This window comes from Gobio gobio (assembly GCF_949357685.1).
Source record: "Gobio gobio genome assembly, chromosome: 8".
Taxonomy (NCBI): domain Eukaryota; kingdom Metazoa; phylum Chordata; class Actinopteri; order Cypriniformes; family Gobionidae; genus Gobio; species Gobio gobio.
The window spans coordinates 11767592-11790893 of record NC_137114.1 but is presented as its reverse complement, the minus strand read 5'-3'; the positions used below and the strand labels follow the sequence as shown (position 1 = coordinate 11790893).

At 40.8% G+C, this 23302-nt stretch overlaps 1 protein-coding gene across 1 annotated transcript in view; it reads right to left on the bottom strand.

Annotated features, from left to right (window-relative positions):
* Window positions 1-16258, bottom strand: part of LOC307130725 (cyclin-dependent kinase-like 1) — an 80436-nt gene extending 64178 nt beyond the window's left edge. Inside the window, exons 1-3 of the mRNA XM_079823853.1 lie at window positions 15751-16258; window positions 14612-14806; window positions 14396-14517 (exon numbers count right to left, since the gene is read on the bottom strand). Of these exons, the coding sequence (XP_079679979.1) occupies window positions 14396-14517; window positions 14612-14779 (290 nt within the window). The 5' untranslated portion in view covers window positions 14780-14806; window positions 15751-16258. The remainder of the gene's footprint in view (window positions 1-14395; window positions 14518-14611; window positions 14807-15750) is intronic.
* Between the last annotated feature and the right edge of the window lie 7044 nt (window positions 16259-23302).

Below are 23302 nucleotides of genomic sequence, written 5' to 3'. Positions count from 1 at the left end.
TCTGCGGCGCGAATTAAGCGGCGTGCATGTCGCGTCATTCGCGTCCGGTGTGAACGCACCTGCATGCTTGACTGCGCGTCTGGGTCTGAACGTAACAGTGATCATTGCAACGTTAACTGTTTCATTAGCCTACGTCAAAAGGCTTCGCGGTCCGGATTTGGACCGGAGTCCGCTAGTTGGCGACCCCTGGTTTAACTGCACTATAGGCGGAGTCCTAGTTTACCTTGCATGTGCACTTTGTAATTTTATTTTGTATCACCCTGTTTTGATCCCTTAGAAAGGGCTGTTGAAGGGGCTGTTTGTGCAACAAAGTATTTTTTTTCACCCTTTTATTGATGGACAGTGTTACATTGTGTGAGCGATTATTTGCTCCAAGTGTGAATGACTGCTTCAAGTGAGAATGTTGGTGTGAAATCGAACACTACAGTATGCCAATGTTGTTTTCAATAAAACAAACATTTGAACAAAGCAAGCCGATCCACTTTTCTATGTTGATAAGAGCATTAAAATAAGAAAAAATAATGGGACAAAAAGAAATCAAGGGACATTTAGAGTAAAAAAAAAAGTGCGATTAATTGTGATTAATTGTGAGTTAACTATGGCATTAATGCGATTAATCGCGATTAAATATTTTAATCGTTTGACAGCACTAATAAATATACATGCAGTGATAGATAATGTAGGAGTTGCCTGGACCACATTTGTGTGTCTATTAATGCTTAATATATATTTTTAATGAAAAAAGGCAGAGTGGTGTTTTATGACATATTTCTCCTGGAGCGCCTTGAACGCGCGTCTATTTTGCTTCAAACGCTCGATTTCTACGCGCGTCCAATTCGCCACGGGATCTGCGCAACGCCACGCGCAAATGGATTCAAAATGTTCACGCGTCAAACTAGACGTGGTAGACGCGATTTTGCCGCTCTATTCGCGTTTGGTGTGAACGCAGCATAATAGAGAGATACAACCACGGATGATAAGAGCAAATCATTTGTAACCTTGATGATATGGTCTAAATCCTGACTGCAAATCCTCACAGATACCATTTCTTTCTAAAAAGGAGCGTACACAGTAAAATCCCCAGTGTTAAATTAACACTGCTCAGAGCACATATGGTCCCACTCTACAGAGTGTTAAAGTAACACTGAATCAGTGTTAAAGTTAATGAGATAATTAAGAAATTAATTAAGGGATGATTGGCAATTAGTGATGAACACCTGATGATAATGAGCAAAATCACTGAAGAAAAGAGAAAAAAGAAAAAAAACAAGAACTACAACTGACTATTAAAAAGACATTAAATATCTGAAGATCTCAGCAGAGGAGGATTAAACAACTCCACAAATAACATTACCAGCTTCACACATTACTAACCAGACTGACTTTATTTCTGTCAGACGTCTACAGAAGCTCTTATTGAGGTTTAGATGTTGATGTTTTATAGAAAATAAAAGTTGTTTGAAGTTACCATTATGGTGATTAGTGTTTGCTTTAGTTGGGCTCTTGACCCTTGTTAACATAAGTTTTTCTCTGGCTGCTGTAACTATTCATTATGGTGAGAACGGCAAGAGAAACTTGATGCTTGTTGTGTGTGATACAGTTATTATCATCATATAATGGCCTTATTTGCTGATCTCCTGAGAGTCGTTGATTATAGTAGCCTTGTGACTCTACAGCAGAAGATCCAGCAGTGTTTTCATCAAATCAACTACACGATTATCAAAAAATGTACATAAATTTTGTACTCCGGTTTAATAACACATCACACAATAAGCACTTCTAACTCCTGCGAGTATTACTCACACATAGACATCAAGAATCAGCCTATGAATCTCAACAATGGTGACATGCCGCAATGCATTCTTGGTGCATCACGCAAAACTTTGTGTGTGAGTTAATCTCGCAGGAGGTAGAAGTGATTAGTGTACAATCGATTTCAAAACTTATCCAGCTTTTCTGATTAAAACCGTATTGGATCTTTTCTAGAATCTCAATAAAAAAAAGTTAAATATTGCTCATACTCCGTCATAAAATCGATGAATTAAATCACTATACAGTGATCATATTATCATCATCAAGTAGCCAACAGCATCTGATTGTGATCTCTCGTGCTTTTCTTGCCATAGCAAACTCAGTTACAGCAGCCAGAAAAACACTAATGTTAAAAAGTCATCAAACTGCACAACTAAAGAAAACACTGATCACCATGATGGTCACATTAAAAACTAACAATTTTCACAACAACATCAAACAAAAAATCTGTTAATTCTCAATAAGAGACGTCTGACAGAAATAAAGTCAGTCTGGTTAGTAATGTGTGAAGCTGGTAATGCTGTTTGTGGAGTTGTTTAATCCTCCTCCGCTGAGATCTTCAGAGATTTAATGTATTTTTTATAGTCAGTCGTAGTTCTTGTGTTTTTCTTTTTCTCTTTTCTTCAGTGATTCTACTCATTATCATCAGTTGTCATCACTAATGGTCAATCATCACTTAATTAATCTCTTAATTATCTCATTAACTTTAACACTGATTCAGTGTTACTTTAACACTCTGTAGAGTGGGACCATATGTGCTCTGCAGTGTTAATTTAACACTGAGGATTTTACTGTGTAGTTGTGAGGACACTGTCTTTTCTAGTATTTTTGACAGAAAGGGTAGATTTGAGATTGGCCTGTAATTGACTAATTGACTAGTTTTTGGTACATATCCTAACAACAAGGATGAATTAATGATATTAAGAAGAGGATCTAGGACTTCTAAAAGCATCTCTTTTAGTAGCTTAGTCGGTATAGGTTCGAGCATACATGCTGATTTTGATGATTTAATGAGTTTAGCCAATTCTTCTTCGCCTATAGCAGTGAATGAGTGGAATTTTCCTCAGTGACACTACAACGCACTGTCTGATGTGATACTGAAGTAGACAGCTGCATGGTTATAATTTTTTCCTAATATTATCAATTTTGCACGTAAGTAAGTTCATAAAGTCATTACAACTGTGCTGTTTACAAACATCAGAAGTTGAAGCTTTATTTCTTGTTAATTTAGCCACTGTATCAAATAAATACCTTGGGTTGTGTTTGTTTTCTTCTAAGAGAGTCAAGAAATAAGCAGATCTAGCAGTTTTTACGCCCTTTCTGTATGCGATCATGCTCTCTTTACATGAAATGCGAAAAACCTTTTTTTCTGGCTGCTGTTTTAAGGGCCAGAGTGTGCTCATTGTACCACGGCGTTGGACTATTTTCTTTAATTGTCTTTAAGCACAGAGGAGCAACAGTATCTAAAGTGCTGGAAAAGAGAGGGTCAATAGTTTCTGTTGCAACATCGAGTTTGTCTAGGCTAGGGGTCTCAAACACGTCGCTCACGTGCTACCAATAGCTCGTGGCCTGATTGGAGGTAGCTCGCCAAGACATGCTTTTCATCAAATCAGAGGCTGAACCCGAAATCGCCCCCTAAACCCTTCATTACTATTCCCCACTTTATCCACTAATATAGTTCACTTGAAGGAGTGAATGAAAACGAGTGCATGAAGTCAGACAGCCGTTGTATGTACATTGGATGTACACTTGTTATTGCGGTGCAATGTGGGGTTGAATGAGTGCGCTCAATATGCCTTTATCACATTTCCTATTTCCGGTAAGTAAAGCAGTGAACCGCTACTTCCGGTCCCATCGCAACGCAATCAAAACTAGTGTCTGAATCTTCTTGCAGGTGTTGCTGCAGCGATCCGGTGCTCTAATACTAAATAATGACATCCTTACCTCAGATTTTACCGTTTCCTGACACTAAAAGAATAGAGGAAAGCATGGGTGAGCATGTTTGCTTATTTAACCACGGATTCGTTTGTAAACAAGAGACTGTATTTGCAGACAAGATGAGATTACATGAATGAATGAAGCAACACACTAAAGTGAGTAAAACATTTTTTTTATATGTGATAGTATTGCCTTGTTACATATCAAATACAATGTTACATTGTTTACATGTCTAAACTAGGGATGGGCATTTTTGTCAATTTCTCATTTCGATAATCGATAGGTCTCAAAAACGAGTACTCGAGTACTCGGGGGCGGGGCATGTCCGTCATTGAGATAATGAAAATACTGTTATGAAAATAACAAATACAAACGTGACATGAAAACAGGTATATGAAAACATGAACATATAAAACAAAAAATAACTGCTAGATTATGATGCATAAATGTCTGATGCATAAATGTCTTTGAAAAAGAAACATCTTTATAAAATGACCGTCTCAAATAACCAAGTCAGTAATATCGAGCATTGCCTTTGAGCTGAAACTGTGAAATAACACCACCCTGCAGAGCTTGCTAGCTGGTTAATAAACTCAACCAAACACACCCTATATCAATATTAATATGAAGATTAATATGAACCTATTACAACTTAAATCAACACAAAAGGACGTGAATGCACACGTGAACTTCAGCGTGCTAGATTTTACAGGCTATGGTTTGAAACGGAACATTTTGAATGCAATCTTCCCTTAACAACGCTGATACACGGACAACGAAAGCACACAGAAACAACATTTTATTAAAATCGTGTTCTCATTATAATGCTTTGACAGATTGACTCTGCACATCATGCACTTAATTGTATTATTCATGATCGAAGCGTTTACAGACATCACTGCCCGTTTTCGAACTCATAACGAAAAACAACTTTAAATAAACTAGGTCTACTGTTAAAAAATATGAGAACAGTAGCCTATAGCACTACTGCATTACTAATATCAATGATTCTGAGAAAGAAATAGACTATCTTAAAAGAATATGACCGTCTCTAAACCATATGTCGAGCATGAAATATGCGTTTGAGCTGAAACTGAAGAGAATGAACAGCAGCCGGTATAACGGCAGCGCTTTGCTAGCTTATTAAGCTCAACCAAACGCTTCTTATATTAGATTAATCAGATATAGACAACATAAAAGTAATCTTACAACGTGCATCTGCAGAAAAGAACTTCACGCGCTAGTCTGAGTGTTCTCGCTAGTTTCTCTGTGGATTTCCTTTAACAGCTGATACACGGGGAACTAAGCACAGATAATTTACAGCATTCTAGTTCCATCGTGTTCTCATTATAATGCTATGTAGGCTATGACAGATTAGCGCTGCACATCTTGCACTAAACATTTAATGATCACAGTGATTCCAGAATCCAGACATCACTACAGTGCACGCCTCAGTTTCACTTTATTTCGCAGCGGTCTGGAGGCGTGCTGTATAACGCTAACCACTCAGACCTCAGGTACCGCGCAAAATGACGCAATAACCAATCAAAAAAGAGACAAAAAAATTTTTTTTAAGTCAGTGCGATCATCGTTCTCATGATCGATGATCGCTGTCACGTTTGAGTACTCGATTACTCGACCACTGTTGCCCATCCCTAGTCTAAACATATCAATATACAGGTGTTGGTTTTCCTGCTGGACATCACTGCCTGACGCACCTCCTCCAGTGCCTTTTGATCTGGTGTGCCGTGACACCACACTGAACACTTCCGTGAGCCTGAACGGGTCATCAGCTGGGGACCACCACTCATCGACGTTTCGCTCCTTTAACCCCAGTACGTCTCGTGGTGGCGGAGCGATGGCAGGGATCTCTCCCTGCCACCCCCTGCTGATGCCCTAGGTTTTTGTCCCCCAACCCTTCTCCTTCCTCCTTAGCCACAGCCAGAAACTGCCTTTCTCCGCCTCCTCTGCCAACTCTTTCATGGCTTTCCGATGTCTCGCTCCTGTACATCCCATGTCGCGAAGTAGGCGAGCAGATGAGGAACCTACAAAGCCCCTACACCCCACTTCCACAGGGCAGATAAAGGCTTTCCAGCCCGCCTCACTGCACTCTGTCACCAGATCAGAGTACTTGGCTCGCTTCCGCTCATACGCAGCCTCCACACCTCCCTCCCATGGTACAGTGAGTTCCACCAGGAAGACGGTCTTGCAAGCTTCTGACCACATGACGAGGTCTGGCCGCAGGGATGTTTCCACTATCTCCCTGGGGAACTGCAGCTGCTTTCCCAAGTCGACCCTCATGGTCCACTCACTTCCCGATGAGAGGAGCCTTGCTATATCTCTCTGGCGGGAGGGTATGACACTCTCTCCAGCCCTTGCGAACTGGATGGAATGTCGTCCACGAGCGGAAGGTCTGCTGTTTGCCTCCTTTCTGCATGACTCTACCACCTCTGCCAGCTTCTTCAGTACTTGGTCATGCCGCCACCTATAGCGGCCTTGGGACAATGCTGTCGTGCAGCCCGAGAGAATGTGATGGAGGCTTGTGTTGCTGGTGTTACAAAGAGAACAGATCTCTTCAGCACCAAACCATTGGTGGAGGTTTCGGGGACAAGGCAAGGTGTCATAGGTAGCTCTGATCAGGAAGCTGAGCCTAGCTTGGGGGATCTTCCATAGGTCGGACCATGACATGGACCTGTCAATGAGACCTTCCCATGCCGTCCAACGTCCTTGCTGGCCCTGGGACACCGCTTTGATGTTAAGGCGTTCGTGCTCAGCTCTTGCCACTTCCGCCACCACCATGGCTTTTCGGTCTTCTTTGGAAGCCTTTGACCAGAACAAGGGTATATCGCCCCTCCCAAGGCCTGCCCGACCCTCCTGGACTCTGCCGACCACCCCGCTGCGTGAAAAAAACACTGCCGGTGCGTGGATGCACGAAGCGCGCGCTGCACATTTCACGGAGGACAACACAAACTTCCACAAACTTCGCGAGTTCAATACAGGATATGCACAACAGCTTGTCCTGAAAGCTGGATTTACAAACAGAAGCTGTTTACGGGCCACAACCTGTAAGTCTGATTTATTTTTCATCGATGTGTTTTCCTGTAATAGGTTGTAGCAAGGAAGTAAACAGATGACAGCGCTGTTCTGCAAACCAGTCTGTTAAATGCTCATTCATACTTAACGTTATCCGACGAACACCTAACATTATAAACACTAACGTTAAAATCTCAACAGCGAACCTGACATTAGTGTAAATGATTCTTTGATTAGAGCTTTTATGTATTGTTTATCTTCAGGCATGCTAAACATGGTTCTGTGTGTGATTTGGCTAACTTACTAGTAAATCATCTTCACTCAAATGTTCTGGGTCTGATTCGGGCTCAGATGGTTTTATTGACGCCGACCAAAGCACAGCCTCCAGGTAAGGGGCGTGACGTTTCCGACAACCGTGCACTGCGGTTAGCGAATCAGAACACACTAGGCCAGCTAACCAATCAGAGCCCACTGCGTATTTTTGAGGGACTGGCTTCATACAACCCGGAAAGCATCAGACCGTTTTACAAGGAGGGACAGAGCAGTGTAGAATAAAGGTCAAATATATGAAAAATAAGGCAATTTTTTTTTAAACGAAGCATGAACACATGTTACAGTGCACCCCACAAACACAGTCAAGCCTTCAAAAGAATGTGTTTTACCACCCCTTTAATCAAAAGAATAAACAAAGACTTGACTTGACTTTGACTTGAGACACTCTCCACAATGGGTTACACAAGCAATACTAGATAATAGAGGTGGGCAGATCGATACTAATATCGATAATATCGATACCAACGTTGGTATCGGTATTGATTGATACCAACGTGAAAATATCGATACTTAAGTTTCAGTTTCTCTCGTTTTGCGACCTGTCCGTGTTTGTCAAAATGCTGCTGCTGTCACAGAGCAGAGGAAGCTCTCAAGACTGCTGGCTGCTGCTCGTGCTCGACACTGCTCTCCTCCCCCTCTCCTGTGTTGTACCGTCACGTGACTCACCACTAGCGCTCCCACCAGCAGTCAGGCGCGCGCATTTCTAACAGCAGTCAGTCAGAGGCGGAGAATGGCAGCAGAGAGAAAGAGGAGCGTTGTATGTAAAACTTTGTGACTTTGTTTATTTAAGAAAGAAATCCTGAAAAGTGCACTAAAGAGTAGAAACATTTTTTGCTAACATGCTACTTGAAAAGAGAATTTGTTTTTAATTTTTTTATATTTGTGAAGTAATCATTTTGTAACTTTGTTTATTTAAATAAAACAGAAGTAACCAAAAGTTGTTTCTGAACAAAAGCTTTTGTAGTACTGATTAATAACCCTAAATGCAAATCACAGAAACTAATTAAAAGTCATGAAAATTCATTTAGATTTAGGTTGAAGACGCATCCACCTTAATTATTAAAAAGTATCGATATTGGTATCGGTATCGGCGATACTGGCCCTGTATTTACTTGGTATCGGATCGATACCAAATCTAGCGGTATCGCACACCTCTACTAGATAAGGACCATGACAAATATGAGGGCTTAAATACACAAGGACTAATGTCTGGACAAGGGACACCTGTGAACACGACTAACCAATGAACCAATGACATGACACAACACATGAGAGCATGGGAATCACATGACAAGACCAGGAAGTGCATTGCAGTGAACAATGCAAACTAAGAAACAAGACAGTGAACATGATAACCTAAAAACATGAAACATGAAACAACACCAATACACCCTGTGACACTATCCCCTACCCCTTTTTTCACACACATACACCTCAATAATTAGCATATGAATCTCAACAATGGTGACATGCCTTATCCTGGGAACCATGGCTGTGTTCGAAATCGCCCCCTATACAATCATTCACTATTCCCTACATTGGTCTACTGATATAGTCCACTTGAGGCAGGGAATGAAAACGAGTAAATGAATTCGGACACCGAGTGAGCCGGAAGGGCTGCCGCTTTTGCAGTTTCTGTTTGCTGTTTATTTGAAACGTAGTAAACTGGCAGCTCCAGTAATAATGAAAAGATTTATCTTGAACTCTGCCGTGGAAACTACCATGTATAAACCTTAATCAAACAATTTAATAATCAATTAAAAAGGAATTTATTCCTGTATGCATGATATTGCGCTGGGCCAGTGTAGTTTGGAAGATGGATGGATGATTGGTTCAGCTGCGGGCCCTACCTCCTGGCAGAAATCGCCCCCTATACCCTTGAAAAGACACTATTTGAGGGAACAGCCATTGTAGTGGTGTCCGAAACCATAATGGACGTTATTGAGTGCACTCATTCAATCCCACAATGCATAGCTAAAACGAGTTTACAACCAAAGAGACTCAAATAACTCTGTCATTTTTTTATCATTCAGGCAAGTGTTATACATCATTATAATCTGTTAAGTTTCTTTTTCTTGTGTACAGTCAACAATTTTTTTGTGCTTTTTGCAAAATAAAGAAAACTAACATGATGCGCAATCTGCAGCCTCTCTGTCAAAGACGTTCATTCAGATAGTCTTCAGAAAAGGAACTCTAGCTTAGTGAATACTTGTCTCACAAACATGAGACATATGTCTAAAGAAACGTTGAAATGTCAGGTTTTAAATATGTAAATCAAATCGACAGAAAATTACAAATGACAGACATGGCCGATTCGCACGGGATTAAGATCACAGACAACCTCCTCAATTATTACAAATTACTAGAGGTCACCAGGTAATACTAATCCTGTGCAGGCTTTAGAGCCTTAACGGACACTGTTCAGTGAAGCTATATGAACATAAATAAGCCGAAGCAGACATGACTGAATTCATATGCGTGTTGATATTCTATAAAAAATATATACAGTGAGGAAAATAAGTATTTGAACACCCTGCTATTTTACAAGTTCTCCCACTTAGAAATCATGGAGGGGTCTGAAATTGTCATCGTAGGTGCATGTCCACTGTGAGAGACATAATCTAAAAAAAAATCCAGAAATCACAATGTATGATTTTTTAACTATTTATTTGTATGATACAGCTGCAAATAAGTATTTGAACACCTGTCTATCAGCTAGAATTCTGACCCTCAAAGACCTGTGAGTCTGCCTTTAAAATGTCCTCCTGCACTCCATTTATTATCCTAAATTAGATGCTCCTGTTTGAGGTCGTTAGCTGCATAAAGACACCTGTCCACCCCATACAAGCAGTAAGAATCCAACTACCCAGCCAGCACAGTCATGTGGGGCCCATATGGGCGTCACCTGGGCTGTCTAACTGGGGCCCAGCCAGTTTTGTCCTCAGTTTCCATGTAGGCCCCACATGGGCTAGCCCAGATGAACTGAACACTGCTCAGTGTGCACACTACAGGCTGTTAAATGTAACTGAATCAGTGTTGGAGTTAATGAGATAATTGTGATTAATAGAGTAAAGACTGAATATTACTGAAGACTCCTGATGATAACAAGCAGAATCACTGAAGGACAGAGAAACACAAAAGACTTCAGACACAACTTCACAAAAGCATTATCAGCTTCCCTTTTTACCTATTAGATTGACTTTCTGTTATCTTAGTTTTTATTGATAATTCCCACTGAGCAAAGGTGTACGTTGAAAAGACGTCCACTGAGGAGCCAGAATGAAAGTTTTTATGACGTCTGTTTTTGACGTGTTCTGCACGTCCGATATAGACATTCATGGAACCTCAAGGTTAAAAACTAGTTCAAATTGTGGACATATTTTCCATTTGTAATTGCAAAGCAACTCACAGAGAGTGTGTGTTTGTCCAGAAATCATGAAAATAAAAGAAACTTAGCTCACACCTTTAGACACTTTAGAAAACGTATCATCTGTAATTCACACATCTTTGGATCGTGAGAGAATCGTGGGATTCAATCCAGATCTTCTTGCTGTGATGAGACAGTGTTTCCCACTGAGACACTGGTGCTGCCCTTAATCACAGACATAAGACACACTTTGACTATTTCTGTCAGACGTCTACAGAAGCTCTTACTGAGAATTAACAGAGGTTTAGATGTTGATGTTTATGTTTCATTTGAAGTCACCATTGTGGTGGGAAGCGTTTGCTTTAGTTGGGCTCTTGGTCCCCGTATTTGTGTTAGCTTTTCTTTGGCTGCTGTAACTGAGTGTGTGAGAAACACAATAGTTGTGGCTGAGAAAGCAAAGATAAAGTGACGTCAGGTGTTGTCAGCTCCTTGTTGATGACTAAATCATCAGAAGTCTAGAATCTGATGTTATGCTTTTGAGTTTTGTGTTCTTGTTTGGCAAATAATGTGTTTATATACTATAACCTTGTGAATCCACTGTATCGGGACTAATAGCAATAAAATAATCACTTATCCTGAAAGATGATAAAACAGCATGTGCACATTGTTTTGAGAAAATATTTCACATAGTCACACGCAGACATCAAGATTTTGCTTATGATTCACAACAACGGTGACAATCATAACAAAAAAACTTCATGCTGCAATGCATGATGGGTAGCTTCAAAGTACAAAACTCATGCTTGATTGTCACCGTTGTTGTGAATCATATGCAAAATCTTGATGTCTGCGTGTGACTATGTGAAATATTTTCTCAAAACAATGTGCACCTTCTGTTTTATCATCTTTCAGGATGAGTGAATTGTTTTTTTGCTATTGGTGTCGATACAGCAGATTCACAAGGTTATAGTATATAAACAAATTATTATTTGCCGAACAAGAACCTAAAACTCAAAAGCACAACATCAGATTCTAGACTTCTGATGATTCAGTCATCAACAAGGAGCTGACAACACCTGAAGTCACTTTATCTTTGCTTTCTCAGCCATAAGTATTGTGTTTCACACACAGTTATAACATCCAAAGAAAAGCTAACTAAAGTACAGGGACCAAGAGCCCAACTAAAGCAAACGCTTCCCACCACAATGGTGACTTCAAATTCACCATAAATATCAACATCTAAACCTCTGTTAATTCTCAGTAAGAGCTTCTGTAGACGTCTGACAGAAATAGTCAAAGTGTGTCTTATGTCTGTGATTAAGGGCAGCACCAGTGTCTCAGTGGGAAACACTGTCTCCTCACAGCAAGAAGATCCTGGATTGAATCCCACGATTCTCTCACGATCCAAAGATGTGTGAATTACAGATGCTAAATTGTCTAAAGTGTCCAAAGGTGTGAGCTAAGTTTCTTTTATTTTCATGATTTCTGGACAAACACACACTGTCTGTGAGTTGCTTTGCAATTACAAATGGGAAATATGTCCACAATGAGCACATTCAAACTAGTTTTTAACCTTGAGGTTCCATGAGCGTCTATATCGGACGTGCAGAACACGTCAAAAACAGACGTCATAAAAACTTTCATTCTGGCTCCTCAGTGGACGTCTTTTCAACGTACACCTTTGCTCAGTGGGAATTATCAATAAAAACTAAGATAACAGAAAGTCAATCTAATAGGTAAAAAGGGAAGCTGATAATGCTGTTTGTGAAGTTGTGTCTGAAGTCTTTTGTGTTTTTCTCTGTCCTTCAGTGATTCTGCTTGTTATCATCAGGAGTCTTCAGTAATATTCACTCATTACTCATTAATCACTTAATTATCTCATTAACTCCAACACTGATTCAGTTACATTTAACAGCCTGTAGTGTGCACACTGAGCAGTGTTCAGTTCATCTGGGCTAGCCCATGTGGGGCCTACATGGAAACTGAGGACAAAACTGGCTGGGCCCCAGTTAGACAGCCCAGGTGACGCCCATATGGGCCCCACATGACTGTGCTGGCTGGGTATACTAACATGGCCAAGACCAAAGAGCTGTTCAAAGACACTAGAGACAAAATTGTACACCTCCACAAGGCTTGAAAGGGCTACGGGGAAATTGCCAAGCAGCTTGGTGAAAAAAGGTCCACTGTTGGAGCAATCATTAGAAAATAGAAGAAGCTAAACATGACTGTCAATCTCCCTCAGACTGGGGCTCCATGCTTTTTTCTGCACATGGGACAGGGCGACTGCACTGTATTAAGGAGAGGATGACCGGGGCCATATTGCAAGATTTTGGGGAACAACCTCCTTCCCTCAGTTAGAGCATTGAAGATGGGTCGAGGCTGGGTCTTCCAACATGACAATGACCCGAAGCACACAGTCAGGATAACCAAGGAGTGGCTCTGTAAGAAGCATATCAAGGTTCTGGCGTGGCCTAGCCAGTCTCCAGACCTAAACCCAATAGAGAATCTTTGGAGGGAGCTCAAACTCCATGTTTCTCAGTGACAGGCCAGAAACCTGACTGATCTAGAGAAGATCTGTGTGGAGGTGTGGGCCAAAATCCCTCCTGCAGTGCAAACCTGGTGAAAAACTACAGGAAACGTTTGACCTCTGTAATTGTAAACAAAGGCTACTGTACCAAATATTAACATTGATTTTCTCAGGTGTTCAAATACTTATTTGCAGCTGTATCATACAAATAAATAGTTTTTAAAAAATCATACATTGTGATTTCTGGATATTTTTTTTAGATTATGTCTCTCACAGTGGACATGCACCTACGATGACAATTTCAGACCCCTCCATGATTTCTAAGTGGGAGAACTTGCAAAATAGCAGGGTGTTCAAATACTTATTTTCCTCATTGTAAGAATTACAGATTGATTATTCTGCACTATACATCAATTAAGAAATTAATGTCATTGCAACCTAGTTTTATCATAAAAAAGAGTCGTTAATCTTTGTCCCAAACAAGTAAGAGTGTGATGTTTTAACATGCAGTGAATGTTAAACAATAATAATCTGTTGCCTTGTGACAGCAAACTGAACCAAGTATAAAATGCAACATTGTAACATATCAAGTCCCTGTATCGGAAAAGGAAACCATCTACAGGTGTGAAAATGCCTTTGGATTCTGCTGACTATGCCAAATATCTTACTACTGATCAAACATTTGATCTGTATTGCATTCTGTAGTTTGGTATTCTGTAGTTGGCAGGATCTAACAACAGGTAATTTCTCTTGTTCTCTAAAGATCATTGCAGCTCCCATATATCTGCAGTAACCATGGGCCTGTAGTCCCTGGCAACCAGTTCCTTTGTTTTCAAGAGCAGCTAAGGTTACGACTGAAAGGCCTTCTGGGAAAGAGAGAGAATACTGGGCAGCCACAGCCTTTGTGGCCTGACCAGCTTAGGAGCTTTGAAAAACAAGAACTAGATACAGTCTATGGAATTCAGACGAAAGAAGCGTTCACAAAAAATGTTTGATCAGATCTTGATTTTACCCATCAGGAATCGATTGCTTATGAAACGTGGCCATTCCAGGTCATGGAAGAGGAGGTGTTGAAAAGAAAGAGAGATTAGTGAAGTCAACCAAAAAGGAAAGTTAATTCTAGGGTGGGACAAATTATTATGAATGCAAGATTGAATCATTGAATGTGGGAGTAAAAGGTAAAAAGTAAGAAAAAGGAAAGAAAAGTTCAAAAGGAGAAGGAAAACACAAGATAATCTTCTATAATGGCCAAATATCTTAAAACATAATTATTTAATTTGCTTTAATTTCCAGTCATTTTTAAGATTTAGATTTTTTTAAATATATTTTGCATTGATATGGTATAAGTATACAAAAAAGAACGAGACAAAGATATTATGACTGACCCTCTGGGGTGCTTGTCCAGTTCATTTAGAACAGTTTGCTCACAGAACTCAAAGACCAGATGAAGGCGTCTCTTTCTCCTGAAGACCTCAAGCAAATTCACCAAATTCACATGCTTCAACTGCTATATGGATAAAAATGGAAATGTTTATGTATAATTGTGCAAATATTTTGGGGATTTGCAATATGTATGCGTACAATATCTCTATCTACTGTACCTTCAGCATGCGGATTTCTCTCAATGCGATCTTCTTGATGACTGGATCATCTTCAGACTCTACAAATTTTTTAATGGCCACTATCTGACCTGTGTCCCTGTGTCTGCATTTGAACACAACTCCATACGAGCCCTCGCCGATCTTAGCCAGTTTCTCATACTTATCCATCTCACGGAGATCATGAAGAGTTACATACTGCAAACAAACAAACATATACACAAAGTCATATGGTGTGGAACAATATAAATAAATGATGACAGAATTTCCATTTCTGGGAGAAACACAATGTGTCCAAAACTATGAACACCTGAACAACACCTCCACATGGGCTATTAATTTTAAAACCATGATTATTAATACAGGTTGGTCCTCCCTTTGCTATAATAACAGCTCCATTATTTTGGAAATAAACCCTGATTTGCTCTCTTCCAGACAAAAGAGCATCAGAGGCAGCACTGCAATCCATCCCAAAGGGGTTTGTGGTAGTAAACCATTTCTGTATGAACCTCAATTTGCTGCCTCGACCTGGGAAGCACACTCTAGAATGTCATTCTATGGTGTAGATTTGTTTGCTGAATAGCTAAACCTGTAAATTATAATGACGTATCCACATAAGTTTGCACGTTTATTTTTTGGTGACTTATAACCTGACATTCAATCATTTTTTTTAGATCGATTTTATTTTTAATCTTAAATAAAAAGGTTAATTTAGATATTACCTGAAAAACATTTTGTACAGTTTATGTTAATATTATCAGTTACTTTAGTAATAAAAATTACATTGCGTATTTCCAAAGCTATACAATAATACAAATAAGCATGTTTGTCATTTGTAGGACTATTACATTAAGTTTAAAGCAACTTTGGTTGTTATTTACATATTTATGTACACTGTAACTTAGTTGTCATCCAGTGGGCATTGGGCAAAAAATAAATTATTGTTGTTGTTTTTGTTTTCTGTCTAATATATACCAAATTAAATATTTATAAAAAAGATTTTTTAAATAAAAATATGCTGCTGTTTTGCTTTTTTCTTCTTCATCTAAACGACTGACCACGTTAAAAATCGCAATATGACATCTAATTCAAATAAGCTAAAATGTAAATGTGATTTAAAAGCACAATCTACGTTGCCTTACCTGAGGAATGACTCGTGCAAATTACAATCCCAAAACTTTTCTCCTCTTTGTTAAGGAATAACAGTTCTTCAACTTTGACTCCGAGCATCATTTCAATGTTTAATAAAACAGTCGCAAGTTGGCTATTCCTCATGAGCAAAAAATACGCAGTTCTAGTTTAGTGCCTGCACTTTCCTGAGGCATCGTCTTCCAGAAAGCTCCATCCTAGTAGACATAGCCTACATACGCATTCATTCCTCTGGATCAATGACAATATCACTGTCACGGGGGAGTCGTCGATTTGTTCACTCAGGTGAGTCCTTTTAGAAGTGTTCTTACAAACAGACGGCGTGATGGCAGTAACAAGAACTATTGGCTGCACCTAAATGTATCCACAACACGTAGCAAGCGCATGGCGCTATTGTCAGGCTGGCTCAGGCTCTGAGCTCAGTGAGCTGGTGTAAGTGACGATCACTGAGCAACACAATCCTTCCACCTCTGTGAGGCTCGTATGGTACTATATGTGTACGTTGATTGTGGACTGGGGCTCTATAATAATACTTATTTTACATTTCTTGTCACCACTATCCGGGGTTTCAAACTGGGGTTCAAGGCCACGCTGGATGTCCACGGAAAATTTATTGAGGAAACATTTTTAAATATATTATTATTATTATTATTATTGTATGCGCTATACGAATTAATTTGAACATTATTGTACACAATTTCGTATTTTTGTTGTACAATAATGGCAACAAAAACCGCCAGCCATTTAATTCATTTTGTTTTTTATGGTTACAATTTATATTAGATGGCCTTAACTACTGTGTAGGCTACTTAAACATTTGATACAATATAGGCCCTATACTTAATTATGTATAGCCTACTGTCAAAAGGCATGCAAATTATTTTTCCAGGTTAACTCGTTAAAACATTTAACGCAATTAACGCAGCATCCGTTTTTTCTGTCATCCTTTGGCTAGCGTCATTATATGACCACGCTCTTATTCATGCTAATGCTTTTAAACCATTCAAGATTGACAAGACCGAACGCGCTCACGACGCACTGAAAGACGCGCGCCAGTATCGTGCGCACAGGCAGCTTGCCAGAATCGAGTTCTCTTTCGCAATTGAAAAAGAATAAACAATAACACACATAATTATGCCAAAATTACCGCCTTGTCAAAGGTAACAGAAAAAATTGTAGCTTTAATAAGGATTAATCTATAGTTCATTGATAAATTATGCAGTTAAAACTGTAAAGTCTTTATTCAATTTCTGTTTGATTGGTAGGAAGCACGGGTAAATGTGATATTTATTATAATGTGTTTATGTGAAGATTGTTTTAAGTTCACTTAAATTAAGAGTTCTGTAATGTACTGTTGAATGTCTATCATTAATGTTTTTTCATTGAGACATCAGTAGCTATTATCAGTGATTCTGGCCTTCATTCATAAAAAAATGCCATTACAACAAATATTTAAAATATACTGTATTTAAGTTGTTTCTACTTTAATTTGCAGAGTAAGTGTGAATTTATTACAATATAAGAATATTAAAAACTCTGACGTTTTTAATCTCGATTAATTACAGAAAAGATGTGCAATTAATTAGTTTTTATTTTAATCGATTGACAGCACTACATTTATATTTATTATATTACATTTAAAAGTACTTGCCTTTATATAACATTTGTAGTTACACGGTTAACTTTTTCCTCAACCGTAACCCAAAACCTAACTTTAACCTCTTATTCTATTGCTAACCCTGCATGCGCTTTCTCCTAAATTTAACCATACCTAAATACGTCTGACTCAGACTAAATGCCTGAGTCAAATATGGACAAACACAACCGTTGGGTTAAAAAATATAATAAAAAAATGTAAACTAACTTTGGGTTGAAATGAGAGAGCATTTTTAGAGTGTAGCAGTAAATGTGGGAATTTTACATGTAGTTACAGAGTAAATCCATAGTCAGTATATAGTAGTTTTCCTAATATAAACTGTGGCTGTATCTATATCACACTTTATCACATTTACTTTTTCTTGCTCACCATAAAACTGAGTCTTAAAATATATTGCTGACTGTATTTTAGGAAGCAAGAATAAGCGGATCATCATATATGCGGGTTCCTGGCATAAAATTGAAAACCTATTTAACCCTCTGGTGCTCTTCGTTTAGGGGATGCATTGGTTGTCTTCCTGGTCATAAGTGACCTGACTCCTAAAAATTAAACTTCCTCCTCCCCAGTAAAACCAATAGAATTTTTTTTTTTCTTCAATAATATTTTGTTTCTTTTTAATTTTGTATTTTGAGATGATTTGATGGTGTTTTTTTTAACATTTATGCAATAATTATGGTCTATTTTTGCCATTGAAACTTATATATATTTTTTTTGTAATTTTCTTTTTTTATTATTATTGCAGTATTTCAGGTTAAAATATTGTCTAGGCCTTCAAAATATATATATATTTTTTGAAGGCACATTAGCGCCCTCTTTTGGAATTATTTAAGAAATCATGCAACCATGGGTGTAATCCATGGGCGTCGGAAGCAAAAAAAATGTGGGTGGGTCCTCAGAAATGTTTTACTGGAGTAGATGCCAATTACATTAAGTACAAATATACCGCTTTACTTGGTAAACGTATAGGTCAAAAGACAAAATTGCGTAAATCCCCACATCATTGAGAGTGACAGTAGTGTAGGGGTAAGACGCACGGCATCTAGTCTTGACACAAATCGAACTGCGGTTCGAGTCCGGCTTTCGCCGATATCAATCTTCTCCGTTTTCCCATCACATATCAAATCGGAAAGGCATTTATTTTCAATACAAATTAAGAAAATATTAGAAAAGTGTAAATAAAGCGTCTAATATGTGTTTAATAATACGTGTTTATCGATTAGGGGTAGGTAAACAGACATGTGCTGAATGTTAGAGACAATAAAAGTGAGTGGGTCCAATATCATTGATCGTAAAAAGTGGGTGGGTCTTGTCCCACCCACATACAATGGTTCCGACGCCCATGGTGTAATCACTAGAGGTCTCTATGGAGAGGCTTGAGAATTCCCTAGTTCTGTTTTGAACACATTTAATGATTTTTTTTGATGGATTTGTTTATATATTAAAAAAATTATCTGACTATTTATCTAAGTTTTAGATATTTTTTGTTTTGTTAGAAATATAGATTTTTTTCTGTGAATTTGTGTTTTTGCAGATTTCCCATTAATTTCCTATGGTGTCATTTTTGACCAAAGAGCACAAGTGGGAGAATTTTTTCTACGACCACTTAGTATGCTCAAATCATGCCCACAATTTTTTGTGCGTTTACGTACCTAATGCTAGAAAAGTCACCAAGTTTCCTATTTTTCCGATGAAGCTGTGATTTAAAAAAATTCAAAATGTGGTTCATAGGCTCAGTTTTTCATAGGTGTGTGTGTGTATAAGTGTGCGTGTGTGTGTGAGTGGATGTGTCAATATCACACTCTTGATGTTTTAGAGTGTCACCCCTTTACTGCTGTGTACTTTTTTTCAGCATTGTGGGCGATTTGTAGATTGTACACACAAATATTCTGTGAATTTTTGCCGATTTCCCATTCATTTCCTATGGTCCTAAGACAATGAATGCTACTTTTTTTTTACGACCAATTAGCATGCTCGAATCATGACCCCAATTTTTTTGTGTGTTTACATACCTAACGCAAGAAAAGTCACCAAATTTCATATAATTCCGATGAAGCTGTGATTTTTAACATTTCAAAACAGAACATTTTCCGGTCAGAAATGACCGAAGAACACCAGAGGGTTTAACTAAATTAAATGTTTTAATAAATGTATTTCGGAACGACACCTTAAGGAAGAAAGCAATACAATATGGTTTAGTATTTATTTATGCATTGAATTACATCAGTGTATGTATTTAGGGGTCGTCAACAAAGAAAACATCTCAGGTTATGACTATAACCCTTGTTCCCTGAGAAGGGAACGAGACACTGCATCGGAACTACACTTTGGGAACACACTCTTAGTGTTGCGCGTCTGAAGCATGAATGAAACCAAGACCAATCTTGATTGGTGCTACGTCATGACGTAGTATGTGACAGCATACCCGGAAGTATAAAGGGACCCCAGTTCACAACAGCGCTAGCTTTTCGCGATGAAGCAAGTTGCTCCCAGGCATGGCGAGGCGTTGCAAGGCAACGCAGTGTCTCGTTCCCTTCTCAGGGAACAAGGGTTATAGTCATAACCCAAGGCGTTCCCTTTGGAGGGAACTCACACTGTGTCTGAATGACACTTTGGGGAACGAAATTCCAGACCCTCGAGAACCACCGCCAGATCCCAAGTTGGAGCGAGTCGCAGGCCTCATCCTCCAAGTACCACGGAGGAAACGTACGACTAAAGGGTGCCTCCCCAGAGGCCCATCACTTACAGAAGTGTGGAAAGCCATAATGGAAGCCATGTACACCTTAAGTGTGGACGGGGTAAGCCCCGCAGAGAAGCATTCTTGGAGGAACTCCAGCACTGAAGCCACTGAGCAGTTAACTGGGTCCACCTCACGCTCCCTGCACCAAGTGGAAAACATGTTCCACTTTAAGCCGTACAAACTTCTCGTGGAAGGAGCCCTGGAACTGAGTATGGTCTCCACTACACCTGCCGAAAGGCCAGCCTTTAATTACTGAGCCCCCTCAGGGGCCAGACCCAAAGCTTCCACACCTCTGGCTGGGGGTGAAATATTATGCCCCCTGCCTGAGACAGCAGGTCCCTCCTCAGAGGGATCTGCCATGGAGGACCTGCCAGCAGTACTATGATGTCTGAGAACCATACTCGGGCCAGCCAGTATGGGGCTACTAGGAGTAAACTGACCCCATCCTGCCGGACCCTCTCCAGAACTCCCGGGAGCAGAGCTATCGGGGGAAATGCAAACAGACGCAGCCTCGGCCACTTCTGCACCAGGCAGGCAGGCTGCCCCAAAGCTTTGAATGTGACCAAGGACGACATCTCGATGCCGAACTGCCATTTCTCGCGACTGAGGCAGTCGTCGATATAGTTCTACACGGATACCCTGGAGTCTCAGTGGAGCCAGAGCTGCATCCATGCACTTGGTGAACGTGCGAGGGGAAAGAGCTAGGCCGAATCAAAGAACCCGATATTGGAATGCTTCGTCCCCGAAAGCGAACATCAGGAACTTCCTGTGAGAAGGACTGATGGAAATGTGGAAGTATGCGTCCCTTAGATCTATCGTGACAAACCAGTACTCGGACCGAATTTGATTCACGATAATAGGTATTGTGAGCATCTTGAACCTGAACCTCCTCAGAGACCGGTTCAAATACCTCAGATCTAAAATTGGATGCAAACCTCGGTTCTTCTTGGGAACTATGAAGTACCGGCTGTAGAACCCAGACTCCCTGTCTGGCGGAGGAACACATTCTATGGCCTCCTTTACCAACAGGGATTGTACTTCCTGTTCAATTACCTGAGCTCGCTCTGGGACCACTGCTGTCCAGCCCACCCCATTGAATTTTCATGGGTTATGGCCGAACTGCAGTCTGTACGCTTTTTCTACAGTGTGCAGGACCCATGGTGACACATTCGACAGGCGTTGCCACGTCTGGAAAAAATCAGCCAAGGGAATCAGCCTCTCGAGACTGACCTTGGGTGTTTTTTGAATACCGTTCTCGACCCCCTGAAGCGGCTGACCAACAGGGAGAGGTCGTGGACGATTTTCAGTGTACGGACGCCATCGCTGCCTGCCCGAAACCCCTCAGGCGGACGAGGTAGCGCATGTGCGCTGGAAACAGATGTGGCCCGAAGCGCCATTGACGGCGGGATTACCACATCGATTTCCAGAGGGCTCTGTGAAGAAAACAGCCTCAGCTGCTTCTCCCCGGAGGGGGCTGCCCTCAGAGGCCCTACCACAGTTAGGACCTCTTTACCAAAGCCTTCTTCGCCTGAAGGACGGCCCTCAGATCGACCTTCCGCTCAGTCGGCTTCGGGCGAGAGCGCCGCCTCTGTTGCCAAGATCCTTGAGGAGGGGCTCTAGAAGCGACACTCTCCTTTTTTACCTGGAGTACGAGGAGCTCGATGATGGCTGGGGCTGGTCGGTCTTATATCCAGCCCCTTTAGACTTAGAGCGGCGAGGGATAAACGGCTGAAACGCTGCAGACTGCCTCTTCGTCTCCTGAAACCTGTCGACAACCGTGCTGACAGCGAACAGGCCAGAAGGCCAAAGAGGAGCATCAATGAGAAAAGCTTTGTCCTTCTCCCTGATGCCCGACAGATTCAACCATGACATGGAGCGGCCCACAGCACGGGCCATCTCCTTGGGACATGGAGAGACAAATCTGTTGCTCTGTGGAGCTCAGCAATATCTTCAGGTGTGGGTCCCTTGCCCTCATCTAAGTCTTTCAGAAGGTCGGCCTGGTATTCCTGCAACAATGCCATGGTATGCAGACATGCACCAGCCCGACCCGCCACCATATATGCCTTGCCCACCATCGCAGACGTATCACAACATGGCTTGGTGGGCAGCACCAGGGTTTTTAGGGAGGATGCCGGTAGCTGGCCAAATCCTCCTCCACACGCGGCATTCTCCCATAGCCATTCTCTCCCGTTCCCAAAATGTTGCTATAATCCAACACTGTTGGATTAGAGAGGCGGGAAAAGTGTGGCAAATCCCAGTGTTGAGGTTGAAACCTGTGCTGTAGGAAGCACTCATCAAGCTTACTTTTTAATACTGTCGCTTCTTGCACTTGTGTTGGCCAGCTGATGTTTAGTCTGGCCACCGCACAACATCTACGAGCTCCTCATAAGCGGGCACGAGTGAGCCTCAACGTCACCCGCCTTGATGCTGAGCACATCTATATCCTCAGATGCAGATAGCTCATACACCGGACCCTCTCCTCAAGCAGAAGAAGCCGCAGCACGGGCTTCTGCACGGGGAGGAAGGGCATCAGAACTGTCTGATGATGACCGGGAAGCAGTCCTGATATCATCAGCCAGCTCTCTTTGTGATCCCCACGATCTAAGCCTGCGCGCCACCTCGGTGGACACAGGACCTGAACCGCACGGCCTCATCAATCACAGCCAGCTCCCTTGAGAGCTGACCGAGCATGGTGCGCTCCCAAGCAGCTCAAACACAATAAATGCGTGTCCCCACCCGTGATGTAGCAAGGGCAGGGGTGCACACATTTTCTGAACTGCTCACTCGTCATTTTCTCACTTTTTTCACACAGTTTTAAGTTACTGAAATAGAAAACTAGTGAACTAGTGGTCTTTCAGTCATACAACATAAAGTGCACTTGCTGAAGTGCGAAAAAGCTAGCGCTGTTGTGTACCGGCGTCCTTTTGTACTTCCGAGTATGCCGTCACATACTACGTCATGACGTAGCACCAATCAAGATCGGTCTTAGTTTCATTCATGCTTCAGACGCTCAACGCTAAGGGAGTGTGAGTTCCCTCGAAAGGAAACAGTGTATTGGTGCATTCTTCCAATGCGTGATTATAGTGTGTGTGGATTTGTTGTGTGCATTTTGGGACTCATGTCTGTGTGGATCTGTTTCAACTGTAAATGT